Genomic DNA, 26160 nt, shown 5'->3' on the forward strand with positions numbered 1-26160 from the left:
CTTTCCTAAACTTTCATGTCAGCTGCCTTTCCTGTCTCCAAATTTATCTATCTTGTATTATACAGTTGTTTTCAAGTCATCTTCCCCATTAAATGGTGAATCCCTTGAGGGCAAGGGAAGTTTTTGCCTTTTTTTTTCCCAGGGCTTACTAAAGTTTCTGAAACATAGTGTGTGTTTAATAAATGCTTGTTAGCTTATTAAAAACACAATTTGAAATGTTTTTTTTTAATTTTAGGAATCATGTCTGCTATAACTAGTAGCATATACTGTTACTTCAGCAATTATGTCATCCTAGATAACAGAAAATTTTTTTGAAAGCCAAGGTCCCAAATACTAGACATGGGTTTAAAAAAAAAAATATATATATATATATATATATATAAACTAAACTGAAAAAAGAAAATAGGAGGGTTTTGAGGATCAGAGTTTTAGGTCTTGAAGGGACTTCCAAGATCATAAAGCCTGAACTCATCATTTTATGGAATAGGAAACTGAGGTGCATAAGGGGAAAATCACTCATCCAAGTTCCAGAGCAAATAAGTGCTAGAGCTGGGATATGAAGGTCCATCCTCTGACTTCCCAAAAAAAGAAAATAAAAAGAATTTTAAATGTTAGAAGGGATGAGGGAAAATGTGGACATTTAAATACACTATGTAATGTGGAGCTGTGAATTGATCCAATAATTCTGTAATTTGTAACTATGCCCAAAGGGCTATTATAACTCTGCATACCATTAAGCCTTGCAATAATATTACTAGTAGAGATCTGTATCCCAAAGAGATTTTAAAATATATCAAGTATTTTTATGGTAGTGAAAAATTAGAAATTGTGGAGATGCCCATCAATTGGAGAATAGTTGAAAAAGTTGTAGCATTTGAATGTAATGAAATACTATTGTGTTATAAAGAAATGATGAGCAGTCAAACTTTAGAAAAACCTAGAAAGATATGAAAACTGGTGCAAAGTTAAGGGAACATAACTGGGAGACCATTGTACAAAGTAATGGCAGTATTATATGATGATCAAGTATGAATGTCTTAGCTATTATTATACAAAGAACTAAGACAATTCCAAAGACTGATCATGAAAAGGAACCAATGGAGTCTGAATGGAATTTTGAAAACACTTTACTTTTTGTTTTTTTTCTTGAGTCTGCATTTTCTTTCTCAGTGTAACTAATAAGTAAATATGTTTTGAACCTATTTGTACTTTATTTTTATTTTTCCCCTCAAGGCAATTGGGGTTAAATGACTCGCCCAGAGTCACACAGCATAAGTGTTAATTAAGTATTAAAAGTCAATTTTGAACTCAGGTTTTCCTGACATCAGGGCTGCTGTTATATCTACTATGCCATCAGCTGCTGCTGGAAATGTTTTGCATGAATTCATATATATAATCCTATGTTAAAATTGTTTTCATATGTAAGTAGAAAAAAATTAAATTTTTAAAAAATTTGAAGAGTATTTTATTTTTCTAATTACAAGTAAAAATAAATTTTCAACACTTAAATTTTTGTAAGATTTTGAATTCCAAATTTTATATCTCCTTCCCTTACCTCCCCCTTCCCAAGACAGCAATGTGATATAGATTATACATGTACAGTCATTTTCAACATACTTCCATATTAGTCATACTGTGAAAGAAAAATCAGAACAAAAGGGAAAAACTATAAGAAGAAAAATCAAATAAAAAATGTAAAAATAGTATATTTCAATCTGCATTCAGTCTCCATAGTTCTCTCTGGATATGGATGGTATTTTCTATCTCAAATCTATTGCTTGGAATCACCTCATTGTTGAAAATAGCCAAGTTGAAGCTGATCATCATCACACAATCTTGCTGTTATTGTGTACAAAGTTCTCCTGGTTCTGCTCATTTCACTCAGCATCAATTCATATAAGTCTTTCCAGGATTTTCTGAAATCAGCCTGCTCATTATTTCTTTTAATTTTTATTTTTCCCATTTACCCAACACTTTTTATTACATATATACACATCTTTTTTTTTTTTTTTTTTTTTACATATTTCCTTATATTGGGAGAGAAACATAAGAACAAAAAAGAAAAACCATGAGAGGGAAAAAAAAAAGAAAAAAGTGAACATAACATATATTGATTTACATTCGGTCTTTATCATTCTCTCCCTGGATGCAAATGGCATTTTTCATCCAAAATTTATTGGGATCACATTGGCTCAATGACCCCCTGAAAAGAACCAAGTCTGTCATGGTTATTGTCTCACAATCTTGCTGTTGCTATATACAATGTTTTCCTGATTCTGCTTGTTTTGTTCAGCATCAGTTCAGTAAATCTTCCGTGACCTTTCTAAAATCAGCCTATTCATCATTTTTTATAAATAAATAATCTTCCATTACTTTCATATGCCATAACTTATTCAAACCATTCTCCAACTGATGGGCATCCACCCAATTCCTTGCCATCACCAAAAAAAAACAAAAAACAAAAAAAACAACACAAAAACAAAAAAATTGCTACAAGCTTTTTTTGCACATGCAGGTCCTTTCCTCTCTTTTATGATCTCTTTGAGATACAGACCCAGAAAAGTGACACTGCTGGATCAAAAGGTATGATATAGTTTTATAGTTTTTTGGGCATAGTTCCATAGTGTTCTCCAGAATGACTAGATCAATTCACAGTTCCATCAGCAATGCATTAATGTCCCAGTTTTCCCACATCCCCTCCAACATTTATCTTTTCCTATCATCTTGGCCAATTTAATGGGGTCGAGGTGATAACTCAAGAGGTATTTTAATTTACATTTCTCTAATCAATATTGATTTAGAGCATTTTTTCATATGACTATAGATGGTTTTAATTTCTTCATCTGAAAACTGTCTGTTCATATCTTTTGGTTATCAATTGGGAAATAACATCTTCTTATAAATTTTAAATCAGTTCTGCATATTTTAGAAATGATGCCTTTATCAGAACTTGTACTTGCTGTAAAAATTATTTCCTGGTTTTTTGCTTCCCTTCTGATCTTGGCTGCATTGGATTTGTTTGTGGAAAAACCTTTTCAATTTAATGTAATCAAAATTACATTTTGTATTTTACAATGTTCTCTATTTCTTGTTTGGTCATAAATTTCTCCCTTCTCCAAAGATCTGACAGGTAAACTATCCCTTGCTCTTCTAATTTGCTTATAGTATCATCCTTTATGTCTAAATCATGAAATCATAAACTATTTTTTCATTGTATTGAAATAAAGATGTAATTTTTTCCCCAACCTAGTTCATAGAGATTCTCTGAAATTCATGTTCATGGGCTTTAGGTTAAAAAAAATTTGCTACACGTAGCTTTTATTCTTTGCTACTGTCCCAACTTATTTACAAGCCAAGTATAATTTTAAAGTCATTTGGATAAGCATTTCTTCATTTCAATTCTTCATTTGATAATTCATATCTGTTTATGTAAAACATAAGAGTTTTAAAATAGTGAGAAAAACATAGGTTGTACCTTGTCAATTTATTACACTCAGTTACACAACATCAGGTTAAGAAAGAACCTCAGACTCAGATATCTTTGTCATGGAAAAAAGGGTAAGGGAAAAACTGCTGAAATTATTGCTTACCACATTACATCACGATCTACTTGCTACTCTTTCCAAATTATGAACTTCCTAACTGTAAAACTTTCCAAATTCTTTAAACTCCTTAAAAAACACTATACTATGAAATTAAATGAGTTGTCTGCAAAGGATGACTAGTATGTTCTGAAATAAGGAAGAAACTTTTAACTTAAGAAATGAAAAGTTGGGACAGCTAGATGGCACAGTGGATAGAGCACTGGCCTGAAATCAGGAGGACCCGAGTTCAAATGTGTTCTCAGACACTTAACACTTCCTATCTGTGTGACCCTGGGCAAGTCACTTAACCCCAATTGTCTCAGCAAAAAAAAAAAAAAAAAAAAAAAAGTAAGAATCGAGCCATTTTTCTTTCTTCCAAAATTATAAGACAACCTACATAATATGCTATGTTCCCTGTGATGAATAATTTACATGAACAGAAATAGTTTAATTGGGCATATCTAGGACTAAATCTAGTTCAAAATGGTCAGGATTAGCTGAAATCTTTCAGGTGTAAGCTAAATGCTTTATTTAAGCTACATTTTGATTGTCCAAGTGCACTTTCCAATACACTTACCATGTTACAACTTTTCTCCTCTTTTTGGCGTATTCTTATTAGGTATTTGAAGTTACTTTATCGAGGAGGGTGATGTGCCGGCAGTGTGTACGCACCCTATAGCCTATTTCAATTATGCTCTCTATTCTTAATTTACTACTAAATCCTCCTTCATGTCTTTGTTTCAATAGACAATCCATTGTGTTCTAACATAGAAAATGTAGCCCACTGATTCCCCCATTGCTACACCTTGACCTAACGTTTTTATGGTTTCATGATTTTGCTCACTTTGGAACCCTGTTGGGGTGAAGCTGACAATGGCGGTATATAGACTGATAAGCGAGAAGGGGTGAGGTGTATCGGGTTTTATTGATTATAGAACAGGCTCCTCTAGGAAGCTCTAGGGCACTGCCAAGTCCTTTGAGTTTTAAGCAGTGGCTAGTAGTTCTCTGGCAAGTAATTTTGTTATTTAATTACCTCAGTTTACAGCTAAGCATAGGGGGGTTTGAGGGGAAGGAGGGGAAAAATTGGAACAAAAGGTTTGGCAATTGTCAATGCTGTAAAATTACCCATGCATATAACTTGTAAATAAAAAGCTGTAATAAAAAAAAAAAGAAAGAAAATAATGGTTTTCCATGTTTTGCTGCCATATAACAACACCAAGACAAGTGCCACAAAAATAAGCCTTTGGTTTTATAATATAATGGAAGAAACATCATCTCCAGGGCTAAGGGTCCGGCAGATTTATAGATTATCATTATTTTTAAAAAATTTATCCTGGATCTTTTTGGTCAACTAAAAACTGATTCTTTGCTTAGATCTGGAGTTTATTTTATTATGTTTTGTCTTATTTCTATACTTTTAAAGCACAGTGTAATATTACATATAATTGAAAATACTAATAGAAATGTATTTCTTTTAAAATGACCTATAACAAAATTCATTTGGAAGAACAAAAAGTCAAGAATATCAAAAGAATAAATAATAAATAGGTGCAAAAAATAAAGGAAAAGAGGTTTAGCAGTACCAGATCTTAAACTGTGTTATAAAGCAATTACTGCCTTATTATCATACATATTTCACATATCACATATGTTTCATATGTCTCATATATAAAATCAAAACTATCTGATACTGGCTAAAAGTTAGAAAAGAACGCAGATATACAATACATAGTAAATTATTTTAGGAGAACTTCACTATTTGGCAAAAATTGTTGGGAAAACTGGAAAGCACTCTGAAAGATACTGGACATCGCCCAATATTTCATACCATTTACCAAGATAAAGTCAAAACAAATACAGATTTAGTTGTAAAGGAAGATATAATAAGTAAATCAGAGGCTCACTTGGCTCTAATGACTGAGAATGAGTGTAAATAACAACTGATTCTGGTTTAGCCAGAAAACTCTGAAGGTCTTCCCTGCCCCAACTGATTCTTTTCTGAAGGCAAAGTAAACCATCTTTTCCTCAATTCTTACCTAGCCTTTTAATTACTGAAAGGGTGTTGCTCCAGATAAATTAAAATCTGGGAAAGACCTTAAGCTTAAAAAGATCAAGGTCTCCCACTGAATCTGGGGCCATCCTACATCTCACAAATAGGCTCAAATGACTCTGGAGGATAGGAGTAAAACTTTGCACAGTTCTGCCTCAATTAAATCCAATTTGCTTACAAGTCAAAACATTACCCTCCTAATGTTATTGAACCTCTTGGAGGACAAAGGACAAACAATAACAGTAAATAAATTAAAAGAACAATGAACACATTATTTGTCAAACTTATGGACAGGAGAAGAATTTATGAAAAACAAGAAATAGAGAGCATTGTGGAGTATAAAACAGATTAGCTTTGAATATCTGAAATTAAAAATTGTATAAACAAAACCAATGTTGCCAAAATTGGAAAGAAAGCAGAAAATCAGAAAAAAAAATTTCATCAACAATTTCTTAGAAAAAGGTTTCTTATCTGAAATATACAGAGAACTTTATTAAGTTTTTAAGAATGTTATACCCCAATTAATAAATTGCCAAAGGTTATAAAGAGGCAGTTTTTAGTGAAGAAATCAAAGCTATAACTAGTCATATTTTTTTTAAAAAGTGCTTTAAATCATTACTGATTATAGAAATTAAAACATCTTTGAGTTATCTCATATTTATCATATTGGCTAGTGACAGAAGAGGAAAGAGACAAATGTTGGAGGGAATATGGAAAAATTGGAAGACTAATTCTTTGTTGGTAGAACTTTTAACTAATCCAACCATTTTGGAGAAGAATCTGAACTTATGTCCAAAGAGCAAAAAACTGAGTATACCCTTTGACTTAGTATTACCACTTATTAGATGTATTTCTCAAGGTGATCAGGGTAAAAGGAAAAAAATCGATATGTTCTAAAATATTTAAATAGCAGTTCTCTTTGTGGTGGCAAAGAACTAAAAATTGAGAGGATGCCCATCATTTAGGGATTGATTAAACAAGTTGTGGTATATGATTGTAATACTAATGTGCTATAAGAAATGATGAGCTGGTTGATTTTAGAAAAACATGAAAAAGACTTGCATGAAATAATGAAGAGTGAAATGAGCAGAATAATGAGAAGACTGCACAGTATGAGCAATACTGTTCAAAAAATATCTGTGAATGACTTAAGTTTATGAGTATTATAAATAAATCAACTACAATGGACCTATAAATCTTCATGAAATACACAAGTATGATTTTATACTTGTGTTTGTGTGTATATGTATGGTGGCCTTCTCTAGTGTGGGCAGGGAGAAGATACTTCAGAACTTAAAATGTAACTAAAAAAGTAAATTTAATTTTTAAAAAAATGAAAAAAAATCTAAATTTTTTCTCCAGTAATTTAGAAGGACTTTCCTGCTCTTCTCTCCAATTAGGGTCAATTGTCAAGACTTTATGTATAGTGAGAAAGTGAAGAGAGCCTCTACTTCAGCATCATAAAAATTCAATTTTAGGTTGTCTGAAAAATGATGATTTATTTTTGAAGGGGAAAAAAGGGAAAGGAATGAAAAGAGAATAAGTATTTATATTTGTGCTAAGCATTGCACTAAGCACTTTACAAATATTGTCTCATTTGATCCTCACAACAATCCTAGCAGGTAAATGCTAGTAGAATTCCTATTTTATATATGAAACACTGAGACAAAACAGGTGAAGTGGCTTGCCCAGAGTCACGCAGCCAATAACTAGCTGAGGCTGGATGTGAACTAGGGAATCTATTTATTACACCACCCCATTGCCTTTTTTGGAATTAGATGATGGACAAGCAGTATTATTATTATCTTATCACATTTATCCTTAACTTTCACTGTGCCCCTTCAGATGACTTCATTTCCTTTGTTTCCCTCTCCTCCTTTTGTAAAGGTCCTCTACTTTTTCTAGGCCAAATTTTAGTAAATAATCCTATTTTTATCATATAATTTCTGGGTAGTCTTTCAAACAGTACTGACTAAAATGCCCTTCGCATCCCAGGTAAAATATATTACTTTCCCACCATTTAAAAACTTTCAAAGATCCAAACTCCTCCAGGAAATTTTCTCCAACCAATTAGAGGGAAAGTTAGCGATTTGATCACCAACATTATTAAATTCCTAGAATTTCCTCTTTCTTTTCCATCTCCACTAAATACTTCTTATTGAACTTATTAATACTTCATCTATCTGGATCCTGTTAAGCTTACATTTTAAACTTCCATAAGGCAACAACACTCCAAATGTCCTTTTAACACTATTTAGCATTGTGTACCACAGGCAAAGAAATATTTAATCTATTCAGTAATGATTAGATAGTTAAATCTGAATTAACAAAAGCCTAAAATATACTTCTTACTGATAGGACTGTCTTTAGCCCTTGCCTTATACCCTGTCTTGTGGAAAACTTGACCACTAAAAAAGGCTTTTGGAGGGGATTCAGGATGTATGTGACTAATCATATGTTTATAACCCTAGCTCTTTGAAACATGTAGCATAACCCAAGCATACTCTTGAACCCCTCTGGATGGGCAATTCCATCCTATTTTTCTGTACCTGATGGTTACCAAAGAACTAATTCAGCCCATGACACATGACCCAGAAACTGGTATAAATATGGGATGCTTTGTCTAGGTTGCTGCTGGTCCCAGAAGGATTAAGCCTACCTTATTGTTCACATTAAAATCTGCCTTGACTGAGAACTGACTTGCTCCCAGAAATTCTTTTCCCAAGTGACCCGAACTAATACTGACCAATCCTTATCACTTACCATTTCGGTAGTCATCACCTTTGCTACAATATGAGTTATAGTTTTCCCCAATTCTCTTTTTCCTTTCCTACGCCTCAAAATTCTTGGGAAGAAAGGTCCATGTACTCTGTAATTTAAAAATTCATATATTTATTTTATTTTTAGATGCTTTTATAGATAAGTTTTAGTTTTTTCATCTCCAACACACACACAGATACACACAATCTATCTCTCCTCTGTTTCTCTCAGACCTTTAATTGTTTATTCAAAGGTTTAATAAGATATAAGATAAAGCTATCTGTCAGTAGGAATACAAAGTAAATAAATTATCAATATTATGGTAAAATATATTTTCTTTATAAAAAACAATGTAAATAATAGATTAGTCCTAATGTATGCATTTTTGAAACTATCAAGTCTATAATAAAGTTTTTTACAAAAATAATTAAGTATTCTCCATTGCTGAATTTCCAGAAACAAGTTATTACAAGTTTGAAAATCTAAGGTATTATATAAGAGTTCTTTAAATTGTATTTGATAAGCAGCTAACCTAACCACATCATACACTCAAAAAAAAAAAAAATAGAGCTGCTTTTATCCAAAGGTGATATAAAACAGTCATTATAATAAAGTGGAAAAAGAGCCCAGAAACTGTTTTTTTACTCACTATTCATTACCTTGCTAGGTAGAAAAATAACAATCAAGGGTAATGCTAATTTAGAACATAAACTCTTTTATAAAACAGTAGGGAAAAAATTAAAGAATGACAAAAGACTAGAAACACTATTGCATTTGGTTTTACTGACAACAAAAAACAAAGAAGGGGAAAATAAGACTACAGAAATCTTGGTAGAGATGATTGTTAAATTTTCATTGTGAGCATTTACACCTCAGAAATAGGTAAACAATACAAACCAGGGATTGATTTATTTTGTTTACTGTCTAGATTGATGTTAATTAATCAGTGTCAATGCACATTTAATTTAAAAGTATGTCATGTTCAGGAAAGATGGTGAGGTAGGTCAGAAAACTTTTAGCCTACACAAAGACAGAACATGGCTTCAGAGCAGCAGAAATAAACATGCCTTAAAACAACTGTTCTAAGACAGTTTGAGAAGTCTCCAGGAAAAATCTGACTGAAGGGAAAGGAGGTTTGACCTGCGTGAAATGTAAACACCTCCAGTCCAAAAAACAAGTCTTTGGGTACCTGAGTGGAAAGATAGCCTCAGCCTTAGAAACTTTCATTTTGAAGGCAAGTCTGATGGAAAGTAGAAGTAGGAAGATGGAAAAGAATAAAGTAGAAGACCTCCCATTGTAGAGAAATGCCAACTACATTCTGTGCTGATCAAATCAGTTCCAGGCTGACTGTGGGGGCTGGCACACACCTAGTGAGTGCAGTAGAGAGGGCAGGGATCCTGACGGCCGTGGGCACTTGCAGGAAAGCAGTTTCTGGTTTCAGTGTCAGGGCAGAGAGGACAGCTGAAGGGATGGCAGGGAGCAAGATCATTTGCAATACAGCATGTCCAGGGGCTCTATCTGTGGCTTAAGAGTAGAGAGGAAAACCCAGAGACAGACCTCAGAAAATAACAAAAGGACTTACTTGACACTTGCAGCATCATTCCCCATATCTAGGGACTACAATTTGATTATACTAATAGCTGCTAAAAATAAAATTAAAATAAAAGTGATACAAGCAAAAGAGAAAGGATCCAACCATAGATAAATACTATAGGGATAGAGAAGATCTGATCATGTTCAGATGAAGATAATGGAATTATTAAAAAAAGCCACCTTTTTTTTTTTTAAATGAGAAACACCAAATAGTCCCAAACACAAAAAGAGTTATTGAAAGAATTTTAAAAGGACCTTAAAAATCAGAGATATTGAGAAAAAATTAGAGCAATCCAAGAATATCAAGAAAATTATGAAAAGAAAGTCAACCAACTAGAAATAGAGAATCAAAAACTTAAGGAAGAAAATTAAGTCCCTGAAAACTAGAATTGGACAAGAACCACCAAATGACATTCTAAGATATCAAGAAATCATAGAACAAAATAAAAAGAATGAAAAAAAAAAAAGGGAAAGCAAAACATTATCATCAAAAAAGCAACCAATCTAGAGAACGATGGATCCTATTGGATTACCTGAACATTACAATTAAAAAAAATCACAACATAATTATTACAAGAAATTATCAAAATTGCTCTTAAGTTCTAGAACAAGAAAGCAAAACAGAAATAGAAAAAAAAAACACTGATTACCACCTGACAGAGATCCCAAGATTCTCAAGTTTTTACAGGAATATAGCCAAACTTCAAAGCTCCTAGGTTAAGGAGAAAATATTGGAAGCAACCAGAAAAAAAATTGTTTTTTAAATATAGAGCTACAATAAGGATTACACAAGACCTAGCAGCTACTCCATTGAAAGACCAAAGGTATTGGAATGCTATATCTGTAGAGCAAGAGTTGGTTACAATCAGGGGTAACATACCCAGCAAAGTTAAGTATAATTCTGAATGGAAAATTTAACAAACTCAAAGACTTTTCAGGATTTTGTGACAAAAACTCCAGAATTTAAGGGAAAATTCATTATATAACATCCAGGAGAAATATATATTATAAAGGAGTATAATACTATAATATTATATATTATAAAGGACTTAATAAGGTCAAATTGTTTACTTAATTTATGTGAAAATATTATCAGTACTCTTGATTATCATCATTATTTGGGTAGTCTTTTAAAATGGGCTAAGCTGAATACGATGGGATAATTCCAAAAAAATAAAATAAAGCTGTGTGGGAAGAGATAAAAAGGAATCATCATCTCATACAAATGAGACACAAAGGGAAAAAGTGATATAGAAGCTAGTAGGAAGAAAGATAAGTAATGCTGGAGGCTTTATTCTCATCAGGAATGAGTTTAAAGAGGGAATAACACATATATCTAGGTTATAGAAATATTTTAAATTCAGTTAGGAGTAAGAGGGTAAGGGCAGGATAGGGGAAGAGGATTGGTAGGTTAAGAAGTTAAGGTAGAAATAAGAGAGCAAAGTAGTGGATAGAAATAAAGCAGAGAAGTGAGAAGGGATAGGGTAAAAAGGTGAGAAAAATAATGAGGAAAAATAGGAAGGATGAAAACACACAAGTAATTAGCTTATAATGTGAATGAGACAAATTTACAGAAACAAGATAGTGGATTAAAAATATGAATCCCACAATATGTTGCTTTCAAGAAACATGATAAAAACGAAAGAGACAAAGATAAAATAAAAGAAGAGTAGAATTTAGTATGAAAAAAATGCAAGGATAGTAATAACGATCAGAAAAAGTTAAAAGTTTTATTCAAAAGTGAAAAATAGAGAAGCTACATGTCAGCAATATTATTCAATATTGTTTTAGAACACTTCAAAACCTAGACACCATAAAATACCTGAGAATGTATACTTGCCAAAACAGACACAGAAGATATGACAGATATGAATATAAAAAATACTTTTTATAAGAATAAGCTCAGATATAAATAAGTGATATTTATTGTTCATGAATAGGTAAAATCAACAATTTTTAAAATGACAATTTTGCCTAACTTATTTATTCACTGTCATTCCAATTAAATTACTAAAAAAATTATTTTACTGAGTTAGAAAAAATAATAAGAACGTTCATTTGGAAGAACTTGGTCAGGAACTTCAAAGAAACCAAGGGGTAAAGAAAAGTAGATCCCACAGTATCAGACTGTAAGATGAGAAAAAAAAGCATAATTCTGATTTTTTAAATTAAAATTTTCTTGTATAAATAAAATGTAAGTAGCCAAGAATAGAAGGAAAGCAGAAAATTGGGGGGAGGGGGGAAACATTCCTAGATAATCTCTTACATAGGATGTGACTGATTGGGTTGGCATAATGCTGTAATATAAAAAATGAGCTAGTTCATTTAGAAAAACAGGGAAAGACTTGGACTCATGAAGGAAGATGCTACCTACCAACTTCAGGGAAACAAATAGGAGGAAATAAGCATAGCACAGTCTTACATATAGGTGTGTGAGTATTTGTGTGTATGTTTATAAATATCTATATCTATTTCTATGATTAACTGTAGCATTCTTTAGGATGATGGGGGGAAGTAAAAGAAGAAAAAAATAAAGTAAAAAGCAACAGTAGAGAACAAAAGAAAACCAACAAGGAAGCAAAGAAAAGTTGAGGAGCTTTTAAAACAATAGGTTTTTCTCAAAATGGAAATTTATTGTTGAATACTGAATCCTCTTTTATGGTCTACTGTGTACATAGCAGTCTTTTTTTTCCTCTTCTCATTTTGAATTTAAGTTTAAACTTTTAAAAATTTGCCCCCCCCCAAAAAAAACCCCAAACCCGATAATAACCACCACCACCACCACACCCAAGTATAAAATGTGGCAAAAAAAATATCAGTCAAGAAATCTGATAAAACAAGTGAATGAATCATGTTGTAAGAGTAAGAGAACAGATGGCTAGCCTAAGAGGCTGCACTGGTACCCACAAAATGTTTTAAAAAAAGACCCCATAATATACCAGGTAAATCCTCTAAATAGGATCTTTGGAGAACATGAATGAGAATCCCACTTTGATTATAATTTTGGAGCAGATCACTGAACTTTTAGAACCTGTAAAAGCACATATATCCTTGGTTCTCTATGGAAAAAGAATTGGATTTAGACGAGTGGAAATTAATACGAGAAAAACTAAGTGAATACCACAATTCTCATCCAAACTCAATTTCCAAAAATATACTTTATACATACAATTTAATACAACTGGTTATAAGAAAGTTATTTAAGTGTTAGAATGAAGAAAAAGAAGAAAGAAGAAAGTGCAGGAAGGGGAGGTGCCAACTAAACTAGGTTTGAAAAGCAGGAAGAATCAGATAAGAATGGAGTTAAGTACAATTCTAAGTGTGATACTTCACAGCAGGAGAAATTAGATCATTCCACATCTCATGACTTTTTGCCCTGATCCATCACTGGATCAACTATACAGTAGTATAGTAAAGTATTAGGATAGATGCTAAGTTTTTTGAGGACATGGATCATTGTCATTGTCTTTCTATCTCTAGCACTTAGAAGAGAGCTTCAATCAATCAACAGATATCAAGCATCTATTATGTGCCAAGCACTGCCCTAAAATCTGGGAATGCAAAAAGAAGCAAAAGCCAATTCTTAGTCTCAAGAAGCTCACAATCTAATGAGGAAGACAACAAGCAAACAAATCCATACCAAAAGAGCTATACACAGGATAAAAAGAAAATTAAGAGGAAAAGCATTAGAATTAAAAGGGGTTAGAGGACAGACTTTCTGTTTCAGTTGAGATTTTAGACTGTACTTAAAGCCAGGCCTTTTTTGTGGTGGCAAAGAATTGAAAATTGAGGGGATGCTCCTCAGTTGGGAATGGCTGAACAAATTATGACATTTGATGAAGTACTATTATGTGTGTGTGATGAAGTACTATTATGCTATAAGAAATAACTAGGGGAATGGTTTCAGAAAAACATGGCAAAACTTATATAAACTTATACAAAATGAAGTGAAAAGAGCCAGGAGGATCATTGTGCATAGCAACAGCAATGTTGTAATGATAATCAACCGTGAAAAATTGGCTACTCTGAACAATACAACCATTCAAATCAAGAGAGAGAACTGATGAATTCTCAGTGAAAACTGAAGTATAATTTTCTCACTTTATTTTTCTTCCTTAGTTTTGACATATGGCTAAAATGGAAATGTTTTGCATTTTTCATATGTATAACTGATATACTGCTTGCCTTTTCAGTGGATAGAGGAGGGTTAAACTTAATGTTTGGTGATTCATTATAAAAAAAATAAAACAGCAATCATTTTCTCTGACCAATATTAAAATAGAGAAAAAATGACAGGAGAAAAATCAGTTTTGTTATTTATAACATCCTGTAAGAGGCAATAAAATTCCCTTATTAAAAGTTGTGGAATGAATTTTTAAATTCTATGACATACTAAGGGATTATTTTTTATAAGCTATACATCTATTCAAAGATAGAGACCAGACCTGTGAAATCACTGATACAGGGAACTACTAGATGAGGAAAACTCCTTCCAATGCAGGTTGGTATTTTCTCTGCAAATTACAGTCTCAAGAGAATTGTGTAATGCCCCCAATACACTGAGGACCTCGCCCACTGTCAAATAGCTAAAATGTATTAAGGGAGGAATTGAATCAGCCCTAAAATGGTAGAAAATGTAACTGTAAAAAAATGATAATTTGAAAATGCCCATCATTGCTGTCTTTACAAAGGCATCCCCCAATTCCTGGAATTCTCTTTCTTCTCAATTCTGCCTCTTGGAAGGCATAACCCCTTCAAAACTCAGTTCAACTATGACATCAAAAGACCTGTCCTGATTTCTTCAGTTGTTAGTACTTTACTCCCCTATAAAACTTTTTTGTAAGTTTATGTTTATTTATATACATTCCTCCCCCAAGAAATGAATATAATTTCTTGTTTCCATTGCCTACAGTAAAATAAACGCCTGTTGACTTGAATAAGAATGGCTAAAAAAAGTAGCATATCAATATAATGTAAGACATTATTATACTTAATTGCATTAAAGTGGAACACAAAGACATATGGAAAAGCATAATATATATATAGTTTACTTGATTTTAGCTTGAAAGTTCATAATAAATAACTCATTAAAAAAAATCACTCCATATTTTATTGCTGTTTGCAATGAAGTGGATACTTACCTGAGGCGTAAATCTTCCCACATCTTCAACAACCCACATAGCATTACAATTTCATAGTATTTTTTCCAACATTCAACAGCTTCTGCTGCAGATGGATCTTCTTTAATATTGCTTTGGTATTCAATTAGTTCCACGCGCTTGTTTTTGTACTTCTCCAAAGTTTTTTTAAATCGCTGTGCAATAGGACCGGGAATTGTACCATCCTGGATATCACACCACCTAAGAAATACAAATATAATATAATTTTTATTTTTTGAAATATAATTTAGATTGCAAAATTTAAGAGCCACAAAGGAGCTTGGTGCTAATAATCTAGCCCAATCTTAATTTTGCAGATGATGAATCATGGTCCAGATTGATAAAAATGATAATTTTATAAAGTCCAAAAGTATCCTACAAAAGTTGGGATTCAAATCCAAGTCTTGTGACTAAAAATTCAATATTCTTCCCATCAGATCAGAGGTGTCAAACTTACAAAATTCCCAAATATAAGATATAAATCTATCCCAGATTAAAATGTAATTGGGAAATGCTTAACAAGATAAATAAAAATATAACAATGCTAATTTGTAATTTTCTACCTTAATATGCTGCCCATAGGGATCCACTTATGAGTTTGACACTGTTATACTAGATCATTTGTCAAAATATACTTACAGATTAATTCTTTCTTCAATTAGGGCTGTATAATTCTCACAGCTTTCTTCATCATCCCAGTCTCTCCAAAGGAAATCATAGAAAAACCTAAGATAAACCCAAATTTTCTTCATGATTAAAAAATTTGTCCAAAAATATGAGGAATAGTTAAATAAGTTGTATGATTATATTAACAATGAAATACTATATTGTAATTAAGAGAGATATGAGATATCTATAGAAAACTGTGAAATAATGCAAAATGAAAAAAAGCAGATAGAGAAGGATGGAGAATATACAATTAAATTATATAGGAAGAAAAAAGTAAACAGAAAAAGTGTTCCTGAGGACTAAGAGACTAAACTAAAAAATTGTCATGATAATTTATATATTGAAATTAAACTAAACAAATTTAGTTGGTTATACTGAGGTTTTATATTCATCTTTTGTTAAATTTTTAAACATTTATAACCTTAAGAATTATCAACAAGTTGTAAAATGTAAAACTTTGTAAGCTTTTTTAAGAAATTAAAACTTTGAAATATTTTTCAAAGGCACTAATGGAGATACAGGCTGAAAAATGCTAAGTCCAATGTTTTTCCTTAGACCATCACAAATTCCTGTAGGAAAAATACCATTATTGCTATTAAAAGAAAGCTTCAAAGTTAATAAAATGTTATGGTTTTGTTCCCAGAAGGAAGGATTAAGAAATGGGAAAAATAAGAAAATAAATCCACATAACCTACTAGCAGCTCTGACAAACCTCAGATGACATGGTCATGTGATGATACAGGTGAAAGAAAGAATAGTGAGATAATTGAAGTAAACATTAGTTTGACAACATATAAGCAAGGTCTTGGGATAAGCAGTACAAGTGTCCCATGAAGCAAGGAGCTTTACGAAGAGAAAATGAAGAAGGCACAGGAAATGTATAATTGGCAATAGGAATAAGTGGTACTAATAATCACATATTGATTATCTTTTTAATATGTTTAAATGGAGACAGGATTTTTGTAGTTTATTCCCTAGACTTATAAATAAGTTTTAATAGAAAAATAAGCTCTACAATTTGGAACGATGCTCAAAAAGCTATCAAACTGTGCATACCCTTTGACCCAGCAGTGTTACTACTGGGCTTATATCCCAAAGAAATCTTAGAGAAGGGAAAGGGACCTGTATGTACACGAATGTTTGTGGCAGGTCTCTTTGTAGTTTGTGGCAGGTCTCTTTGTAGTGGCCAGAAACTGGAAACTGAGTGGATGCCCATCAATTGGAGAATGGCTGAATAAAGAAATGACCAGCAGGATGATTTCAGAGAGGCCTGGAGAGACTTACATGAACTGATGCTGAGTGAAATGAGCAGGACCAGGAGATCATGACTTACTTCAACAATAATACTATATGATGATCAATTCTGTCGGACATGGCCCTCTTTAGCAATGAGATGAACCAAATCAGTTCTAATGGAGCAGTAATGAACTGAACCAGCTACACCCAGGGAAAGAACTCATGGAGATGACTATGAACCACTACATAGAATTCCCAATCCCTCTATTTTTGTCTGCCTGCATTTTTGATTTCTTTCACAGGCTAATTGTACACTATTTCAAAGTCCAACTCTTTTTATACAGCAAAATAACTGTTTGGATATATACATATATTGTATTTAACTTATACTTTTAACATATTTAACATGTATTGGTCAACCTACCATCTGGGGGAAGGGGTGGGGGGAAGGAGGAAAAAAGTTGGAACAAAAGGATTTGCAACTGTCAATGCTGAAAAATTACCTACCTATGCATATATTTGTAAATAAAAAGCTATAATAAAAAAAAAGAGAAAAAAAATAAGCTCTAACCACAGCAAAGTTTCTTATCCCAATATATATTACTGAGAGAAAGAACAACCATAAAGTAATTTCAAATACTGCAGAGGTTAAATAGGCACTGGGTGAATTGAACGTAGTACTACAGAATCAAAATAAAATAAAACAAACCAAAAAAATATTTATCAAGAACCTTCCATGTAATCTTTACTGAAAATCAAGTAAAATCAGCACAATGAATGTTACTAACTTAAAACCAATGAAAAATACTAATACCTTACAACTTCCAAGGCCAGGGCAATATCATGTATATCATCATCTTGTCCTTGAACTGGATAAACTTCCAAAAGAGGTACACTGTGTTCTAATTCTTCCAAGGTTTCATCAATCAAATCCCTTGGAATATTTGCAATATTAGATGAAAAGGGTTCAGCAACAGATACAGTGACTTTGAAACAAGATGATGAGCTTTGGCGTGGTTTACAAGTTACCTAAAATAAATGTTAGTAGACAAAAAATTAAGGATTTTGTTTACTTTTCTAAAGTATTTTTTTTAATGTGGCCCAATTATGTAATTTTTAAAATTAAAGCTTTCTGACTTAACAAATTCGTGTAATAGTTATTTAATTCTAATCATGTGTCAACTAATTTCATTTAAAAGTAGCTTTTTGTTTACAGCTTGTACTTTAGAAATTACATTAGCATAAAGGTACATGAAAGCACTGGTTACATATTTTCAATGGTATTTCTAAAGCGGCAAATATATTCTTAGTAAAAGATTACAACTTCACTGAAATTTTTGGAGGTATTAACTATTCATTTACTAAATATTTTAAATGTAAATATATGCAATATATTCCAATACTAAATATATCTACACAAATTGGAGATTTCTAACCAGATATGGAAAAACCAAGTTAGTGGGCAGGAAATACCTGTGTAAAGCTTGTACCAAAGATTACATAAAATTTTCTTAGGGGGAAAGAACTTTAGAAATTATATGAGTAGTACTTGCAGGCATCAGGCCCTTTGCCTCCATAGCTAATATTTATTCCATAACACCACAACACCTTTTTCCGGTCAAATTTGTTTCACAAATAACTGTTTACACATCAATAACAATCTCCTTTCCAATAAATTCATAAAACTCAATGTTAGCATCGATTGCCCAACTTCCCAGTTTTACTATTTTATAGAAGTACTGATTCCTATAATGGATCCCCAATATCTTTTTACCAGAATTAAAACCACTAGATAGAGGATCTAGACAGGTAGGGGGCACAGAAGAAGGTAAAGAGCTGGATCTGGAGTCTGAAGGTCCTGAAAAATCTAACCTCAAACACTTGTCCGCTATGTCCCTTGACCTGTCTGCCTCCCATCTACAAAATGGGGATAATAATAGCACCTACCTTCACAGAATTGTTGTAGGGATTACATGAGTTAATAACCGTAAAGAGCTTAGCACAGAGGTATATACAGTAATTGCTACATAAATCTTAGCTATTATTGTTATTACAGATTATGCCTCTGTTATATAGATTTCATAAAATGAACTTCATAATACAAATCCATGAAAGTAGATGTCTGGGATGAAGATTTACTCAACTGAAGTAAAAAATTCTTCTATCATGGTGTTAAAAATCCCTAGGGGCAAGTCATTTAACTCTGAGTGGTCTGTAAGATGTGGAAGTTGAACTAAATGATCTAACCAAACCCCAAATAACATGACACAATGATTACTGTTTATATTCAAAGAACAAATGTTTCTCCCAAATTGATCATGAAAAAAAATTTAGATATGGAACATTATTTTCTTATTGAATTCAAAACTAAAAATACAGGCCTTTAAAATAAAATTTTCTGGTCATAAGATATAACAAAAATTATACAATTTAATTTTAATTTTAAAATGGTGAATTTAAAAGTAAATTGATCAATTTAAAAACAAAAATGCACAATAAATCACAATCATACTCAAACTAAATATGCTATTGTTCATTATTCCCCATCTTATTGTGTTAATTTTTCCCTTCTGCTATTCCTAAAGAGCTAAAATCACCTTGGGCCTCATAAATTGCTGTATTATATTTCTTTTAAAAAATTATTTAGCTGAAGTGGTGCAGTAGATAGAGCACCAGCCCTTAATTTAATTTGAATCTGGTCTCAGACACTTAACATTTCCTTGCTCTGTGACCCTGGACAAGTCACTTACCCCAATTGCCTCGGCCAAAAAAAAAAAAAAAAAGACAATTATAATATATAATATCAAATATTACATTGATTATATGATTTTTATATATATATACACATATATACATACACACACACACACACACACATATATATATATATATATACACATACACACACACATATAAATAAAGCTGAAAAACAATGTGCTTTAAAGCAAAAAACAAGCAGTCACAGAAAAATGCATTTTTAGTTTCACAAACAAAACCAATACAGCCAAGAGTAGGAGGAAAGGAGGAAAACTGGAAAGAAAATTTTCCATCAAAACTTTCTGATGAAGGACCTACATAAATTGAAGTAACATAACCAGTACTTAAAGAACAATATACATAGTAGTAACAATATTGTATAATAATCAACTGTGAACAACATCGTTATTCTCAGCAATACAATGATCCCATACAATTCTAAAGAATTCATGATTTAACAGGCTATCCACCTCCAGAGAAAGAACTGATGATCTGAATGTAGATCAAGTATGCTTTTATTTACTTTTTTTGATCTTTGTTTTCTTTAACAACACAACTAATACGGAAATATATTTTGAATGATTGCACATATATAACCCCTAAATTGCTTGCTGTTTCAAGAGAAGGGAAAGAAAAGAATTTTAAATTCAAATTTTTTTAAATGTCAAAATTATTTTTACAAAAGACAACATAAAAATAAGCTGTCATGCTCAACATTTCTTATAGCACAAAAATATTCCATCACAATCACATACAACTTGTTCAGTCATTCCCCAACTGATGGGCATCATCTCAATTTCCAATTTTTTGCTACCACAAAAAAGAGCTGTTTTAAATATTTTTGTACATGTGACTTTTTCTTTTTCTCTGATCTCTGAGATCCACATACCTATTAATGGTATTGCTGGTTCAAAAGTTCCAATTTGCTCTCCAGAATGGTTAGATCATTCACAACTCCACTAACAATGCATTAATGTTCCAATTTTTCCACACCCCCTCCAACATTTGTCATTTTCCTTTTCTGTTTTATTAGCCAACATGAAAGGTACGAAGGGGTACCTCAGAGTTATTTTAATTTGCATTTCTCTAATCAATAGTGATTTAGAGCATTTTTTTCGTATTATTTTAGATAGCTTTGGTTTTTTTCTTCTGAAAATTTTCTGTTCATATTCTTTGACCATTTCTCAATTGGGGAGTGACTTGTTCTCTTAAAATTTGACTCACTTTTCTTTATGTATTTGCAAAATAATGCCTTTAACAGGGAAAATTTGTGAAAATTTGTTTCCCCAATTTGCTTTTTTACTTCTTGAAAGGAAATCTTGCCTGCATTGTTTGTTTCTGCAAAACCTTTTTAATTTGATGCAATCAAAACTATCCATTTTACATTCATAATGTTCTTTGTTTCAGTCATAAATTCTTCTCTTATCCATAAATCAGACAGGTAAAATACTCCATTTCCCCCTAATTTGCTTATGGTATCACTCTTTATGTTTAAATCATATATCTATTTTGGCCCTTATTTTGGCAAAAAGTGTAAAAATATTGGTCTACACCTAGTTTTTGCCAAACTGCTTTACTATTTTCCCCAGTAATTTTTTTTTTTTCAAATAATGAGTGTTATTCCAAAAGCTTCAATCTTTGGGTTTATCACACACTCACTCACTATGGCCATTTACTACTATATATTGTCAATCTAATCTAAACCACTGATCCACCATTATTTCTTAGTACCGATTTGTTTTGAGAAGTATTTTTTAATGCAGTTTTTACTGCATTATGGTCAGAAAAGGATGCTTTTAATATTTCTGCTTTTATGCATTTGATTATGAGATTTTTATACCCTTTTACATGTTCAATTTTTGTGAAGGTGCCATTCATTATTGAGAAAAGGTACACTCCTTTCTATTCCCATTCAATTTTCTCTAGAGCTGTCATATCTAAGTTTTCTAAACTTCTATTCATCTCCTTAACTTCTTTCTTCTATTTAGATTTATTTAGTTTTGAGAAGTAAAGCTGCAAAAAATGAGATGATGGCTATGCTTGCTTTTTTTTTTTAAACCTCAGCTGAAACATAAGATTTTGGTACAACCCCTTATTTTTAATCTATGTGTGTGTGTCTGTTTCAATAATTTTTCTTGTAAAGAACATTTTTTGCTGGATTTTTTAAAAATTCATTCTGCTCTGTGCTTGTTTTATAGGTAAATTAATCCCAACTCACATTCAATTAAGATTACCGTGTATTTCCCTTCATCCTATTTTTCCCATTTATCCTTCACTTTTACTTTGTTCCTCCCCCAAAATCTTATTTTGCTTGACCTAAATTATTTTCCCTTAATCTGCTATCCCTTCTTTTAGCACCCCAGCTCCAACCCCTTTCCCTATTACCTCCTTATAGGGGGTAAGAAAGATTTCTATCCCCAACTGAGTGTTATTCCCTATTTCAAGCAATTCCAATGTAAGATTCAAGTACTGTTCCTATTCCCCATTTTTCCCTTCCACATAAAAGCTCTTTCTTTCTTGCCTCTTTTATCTAAGATAATTTCCTCCATTCTTCCTTTCCTTTTACCCCCTCAGTACATTCCTTTTTTACCCCTAACTTGTATTTTTTCCCATTATAGTTAACCCACACTTCTTCCCTTTATTTGTACTCTTTCTAACTGCCCTAATAATGATAAAGTTCTTAGGAGTTGTAAGTTGTATTATTTTCTTGCATAAGAATATAAACAACTTAATCTTAATGAATCCTTTATGATTTCCTTTTCATGTTTACCTTTCTATGCTTTTCCCTGAAGTCTTGCATTTGAAAACCAGGTTTCCTATTCAGATCTGTTTTTTTCATAAGGATTATAACTCAGTTTTGCTACATAGGTTATTTTTGTTATTTCAGTCCTTGCTTCTTTACTCTCTGGGATATTTCATATCCCAAACCCTCCAATCCTCTAATGTGAAAAATCTTGATAAATCTTGTGTGATCCTTACTGTAGTTCCACATCATCTGAATTTTTTTTTCTGGCTGGCTGCAATATTTTCTACTTGATTTGGGAGTGCTGGAATTTGGTTATAATATTCCTAGCAGTTTTCATTTTGCTTGCTCTTTCAGGTGACTGGTGGTAGATTCTTTTCATTTCTATTTTCTGCTGGATCTAAGTTTCCTTGGGCAGGTTTCCTTGATAATTTCTTTAAATATGATGGGTAAATTATTATTTTGATCATGGTTTTTAGGTAGCCCAATAATTCTTTGACTATCTTTCCTCAGTCTATTTCCCATATCATTTGGTTTTTAATGGAATATTTTTCACTTTCCTCTACTTTTTATTCTTTTCACTTAAAAAATGTTTCTTGATTTCTTAAGGAATTATTAGCTCCCATTTGCTCAATTCTAATTTTTAAAGAATTATTTTCTTCAATGAGCTTTTGTACCTTTTTTAATGTTGCCAATTCTGCTTTAAAATTAGTTTTTTTCATGTATTTTGTGCCTTTTTTAAAACTATACTGTTGACTCTTTATAATTTTCTTGCATCACTCATTTCTTTTACCAATTATTCCTCTACCTCTCTTACTTGATTTTGAAAAACCTTTTTGAGCAAGCACTTCCAGGAATCCTTGTTGGACTTGTGCCCAATTCACATTTTTCTTTGAGTTTTACTTATAGGTGTTTTGACTTCACTGTCTTCTGAGTTTGTGCCTTGATATTCCCTGTCACCTAAGTAACTTTTTATAGTCAGGTATTTTTTTTTGTTGTCTCTTACACTCTCCTCTTGGCTTTGGAACCAAGTCCCCTACTCTCCTGGATCTGCAAGTGCTACTGCTCTTTTCTACCTTGAAACTATGACCAGGATGCCTATTCCCTTGTGAGCAACCTCAAGCACTCTTCTCTGCTCTGGAACTGTGCCCACATCCCTGTGTACCTCATCTCCAGCACCCTGTTCCTCTTTGCCTTTGAACTTCAACTCAGAACTATGTCTGAGCAATGCAACAAAATTCTGAACCCCATGCCAGCAAAGGGTCCCCAGTAATCTTTCTGCTCAGTTGTCCTCCCTCCCTCCAAGCCCTTACCTTCTGGGGGCAGAGAGCCCCTCCAAAGCCTGCAGCCGGTGTTACTGCGGCCCAACTACCACTCTTCTCAGATAAGAACTCTGCTACTAACTTCCTAAGTTGTCTTGAGCTGGAAAAAGTTTTATTCTGACCTTTTGTTGGCTTTGCCATTCCAGAATTCACTATGAAGTATTATTTTAAAGCTGACTGGAAGGAAATCTGGGAGAGTTCAGGTGTACTCCTGCTTCTACTCTGCCTCGTTGGCTTCATTTCTTGGAGGTTTTTAAGCAAAGGCTAGATGACCAGAGTTCCCCCTCAAATTCGGATATAACTAAGGAAGACGGTGCAACAAAATACAAAATCAGGTCACTGGGGAGTTGATCTTGCCATGGGCCTCATTGTATGGATCTCTGAGATCTAAGAATCAGTAGGATAGCTAAGGAAAACCCAAATTGTAAAAAGTTGAAATGAGAGTAGTAATAAAATTGAAGAATTAGGCATGGACAACTTTATCAATATGTTTAATAAGGAATAGGAAGATACAGATCAGAGTATCCATATTTAATAAAAGCGTCAATAGAACTGAGAAGACCTGGGCATATTTATAGATATCAAGGACTAAGTGAAGAAAGAGGATGAAAATGTTTCTGGAAAAAGTAATAGCTACTAAAGGAAGGTTCTTTAAAAAGTAAGAATAAGGACACAGAGAGTAGTTAGAACAAGACACAGAGAGCAAAGACAAGTTGTAAGATGTAGCTTTCACATTGAGTCAATGCTTCCCATTATTTGAAAACTGACACTGTCAGAAAAGACTCAAAAGGAATCAGAAAGATATGGGCTCAAGTTCTTTCTCTGATGGGGCAGATAACTGGAACCATGAATACAACCCTGTTGTAGAATCAGAAATCAGAATCAAAATCAGAAAAGACTTGTCTTTCTGCACTCGCATTGAAACTCAGACACTTCCTAGCTATGTGACCCTGGCAAAAAAAAAAAAAAAAAAAAAAAAAAAAAAAAAACCCACCTTGTTTGCCTCAATTTTCTCATCTGTAAAATGAGCCAGAAGAGGAAACGGTAAACAGCTCTAATATCACTGCCAAGAAAACCTCAAATGGGATCATGAACAGTCAGACATGACTGAAATGCAACTCAATAACAAAAACCTGCCTCTGTCACACTGTCCACGTGATCCAAAGCAAGCCACTTTAACTTCCTAGACAACGAAGAGTAGAATCAGCAAAGGTGTGGCCCTACCTTAATAGAGAGTATTTCCTTGAAGTTTCCTACACTAATGAAATCATGGGTCCAGGAAAAAGAAAGAGAAAATTCCCAAAAGAACTATAAGAAAGTTAACCAAAATCACAAACCTCTCATTCTTTGCTTAATAATCTGTAGGTTCAGAGGTTCTGTGTGATTAAAAATCTTTTATATGAAGATGATGCTACCCCCTTTTTGCTAAGAGAAGTTCTGAGTTTTCTAGTAATAACAGTGAATTGTAGTCTATGAATTGTCCAGATTCTTAAAACCTGTCTGCACTTAACTAAAAGCACAGATTTTCAGAATGAATAAATATGCTCCTACGAGTGACTTCGGGAGTGAGTGGGGAGAAAAACGTGATTTGTGGAATAGATTCTTTCCATACAAACCCTGAGAAGAATCAAACCCACAAACCTGTCCTTTGAAGTAGCTTATTCTAACCAACTAACGGGTCTAAACTATATCTGGTGAGGATAAGAACTCCAAGTAGAAGCCTGCCCCTATAAAAGTGCTAGAAGATAAGAATTTTACTAAAGAATACTGTGATCCTTTACTTTTTATTCCAAATCTGAATCTACATAGTAACCCAAACTAATTTAACAGACGAAAATTAGACACCTTCCCTACATCATATGTTTTAACCAATATAAGTTTTTAAATTGCAATATAGTTTGCAAGTAGAATAATGTTCTAAAGCAGTGGTTTCTCAAACTTTTGTTTTCAGTATCTTTATCCTATTAAAAATTACTGAGGATCTCTCCAAAGCGTTTTTGTTTATCTGGGTTATATTTATAGACATTTACCATATTGCAAATAAAAACTATTCTTGAATTTGTAGACCCTCTAAAAGGGTTTCAAAGATCCCCAGGATTCTCTATTCCATACTTTAAGAACCATTGCATTATTAAAGGATACACTAAAATTTTATTTTCTAAAGTTAAGTATTAATTAACATTAATTTAAAGCTTAATAACATGCTTAAAAAAATTTGTAAAAAGACATTATCCAAATTCTACTAAAATAAACCACAAAATAGTAATGTCCAAATCAAGTTTTAAGA

At 32.5% G+C, this 26160-nt stretch overlaps 1 protein-coding gene across 5 annotated transcripts in view; it reads right to left on the bottom strand.

Annotated features, from left to right (window-relative positions):
- SHCBP1L (SHC binding and spindle associated 1 like) overlaps window positions 1–26160 on the bottom strand; it is a 54299-nt gene that overhangs the window by 24882 nt on the left and 3257 nt on the right. For all 5 annotated transcript variants that reach the window (XR_004229302.1, XM_031937012.1, XM_031937011.1 and 2 more), the window contains exons 3-6: window positions 17866–18080; window positions 15786–15872; window positions 15129–15347; window positions 8398–8503 (exon numbers count right to left, since the gene is read on the bottom strand). Coding sequence is in view for 4 of the 5 variants with exons in the window: in XM_031937012.1 (XP_031792872.1) it covers window positions 8398–8503; window positions 15129–15347; window positions 15786–15872; window positions 17866–18080 (627 nt within the window). In the remaining variant the exon portion in view is untranslated. The remainder of the gene's footprint in view (window positions 1–8397; window positions 8504–15128; window positions 15348–15785; window positions 15873–17865; window positions 18081–26160) is intronic.

This window comes from Sarcophilus harrisii, chromosome 4 (genome assembly GCF_902635505.1).
Source record: "Sarcophilus harrisii chromosome 4, mSarHar1.11, whole genome shotgun sequence".
Lineage (NCBI taxonomy): Eukaryota > Metazoa > Chordata > Mammalia > Dasyuromorphia > Dasyuridae > Sarcophilus > Sarcophilus harrisii.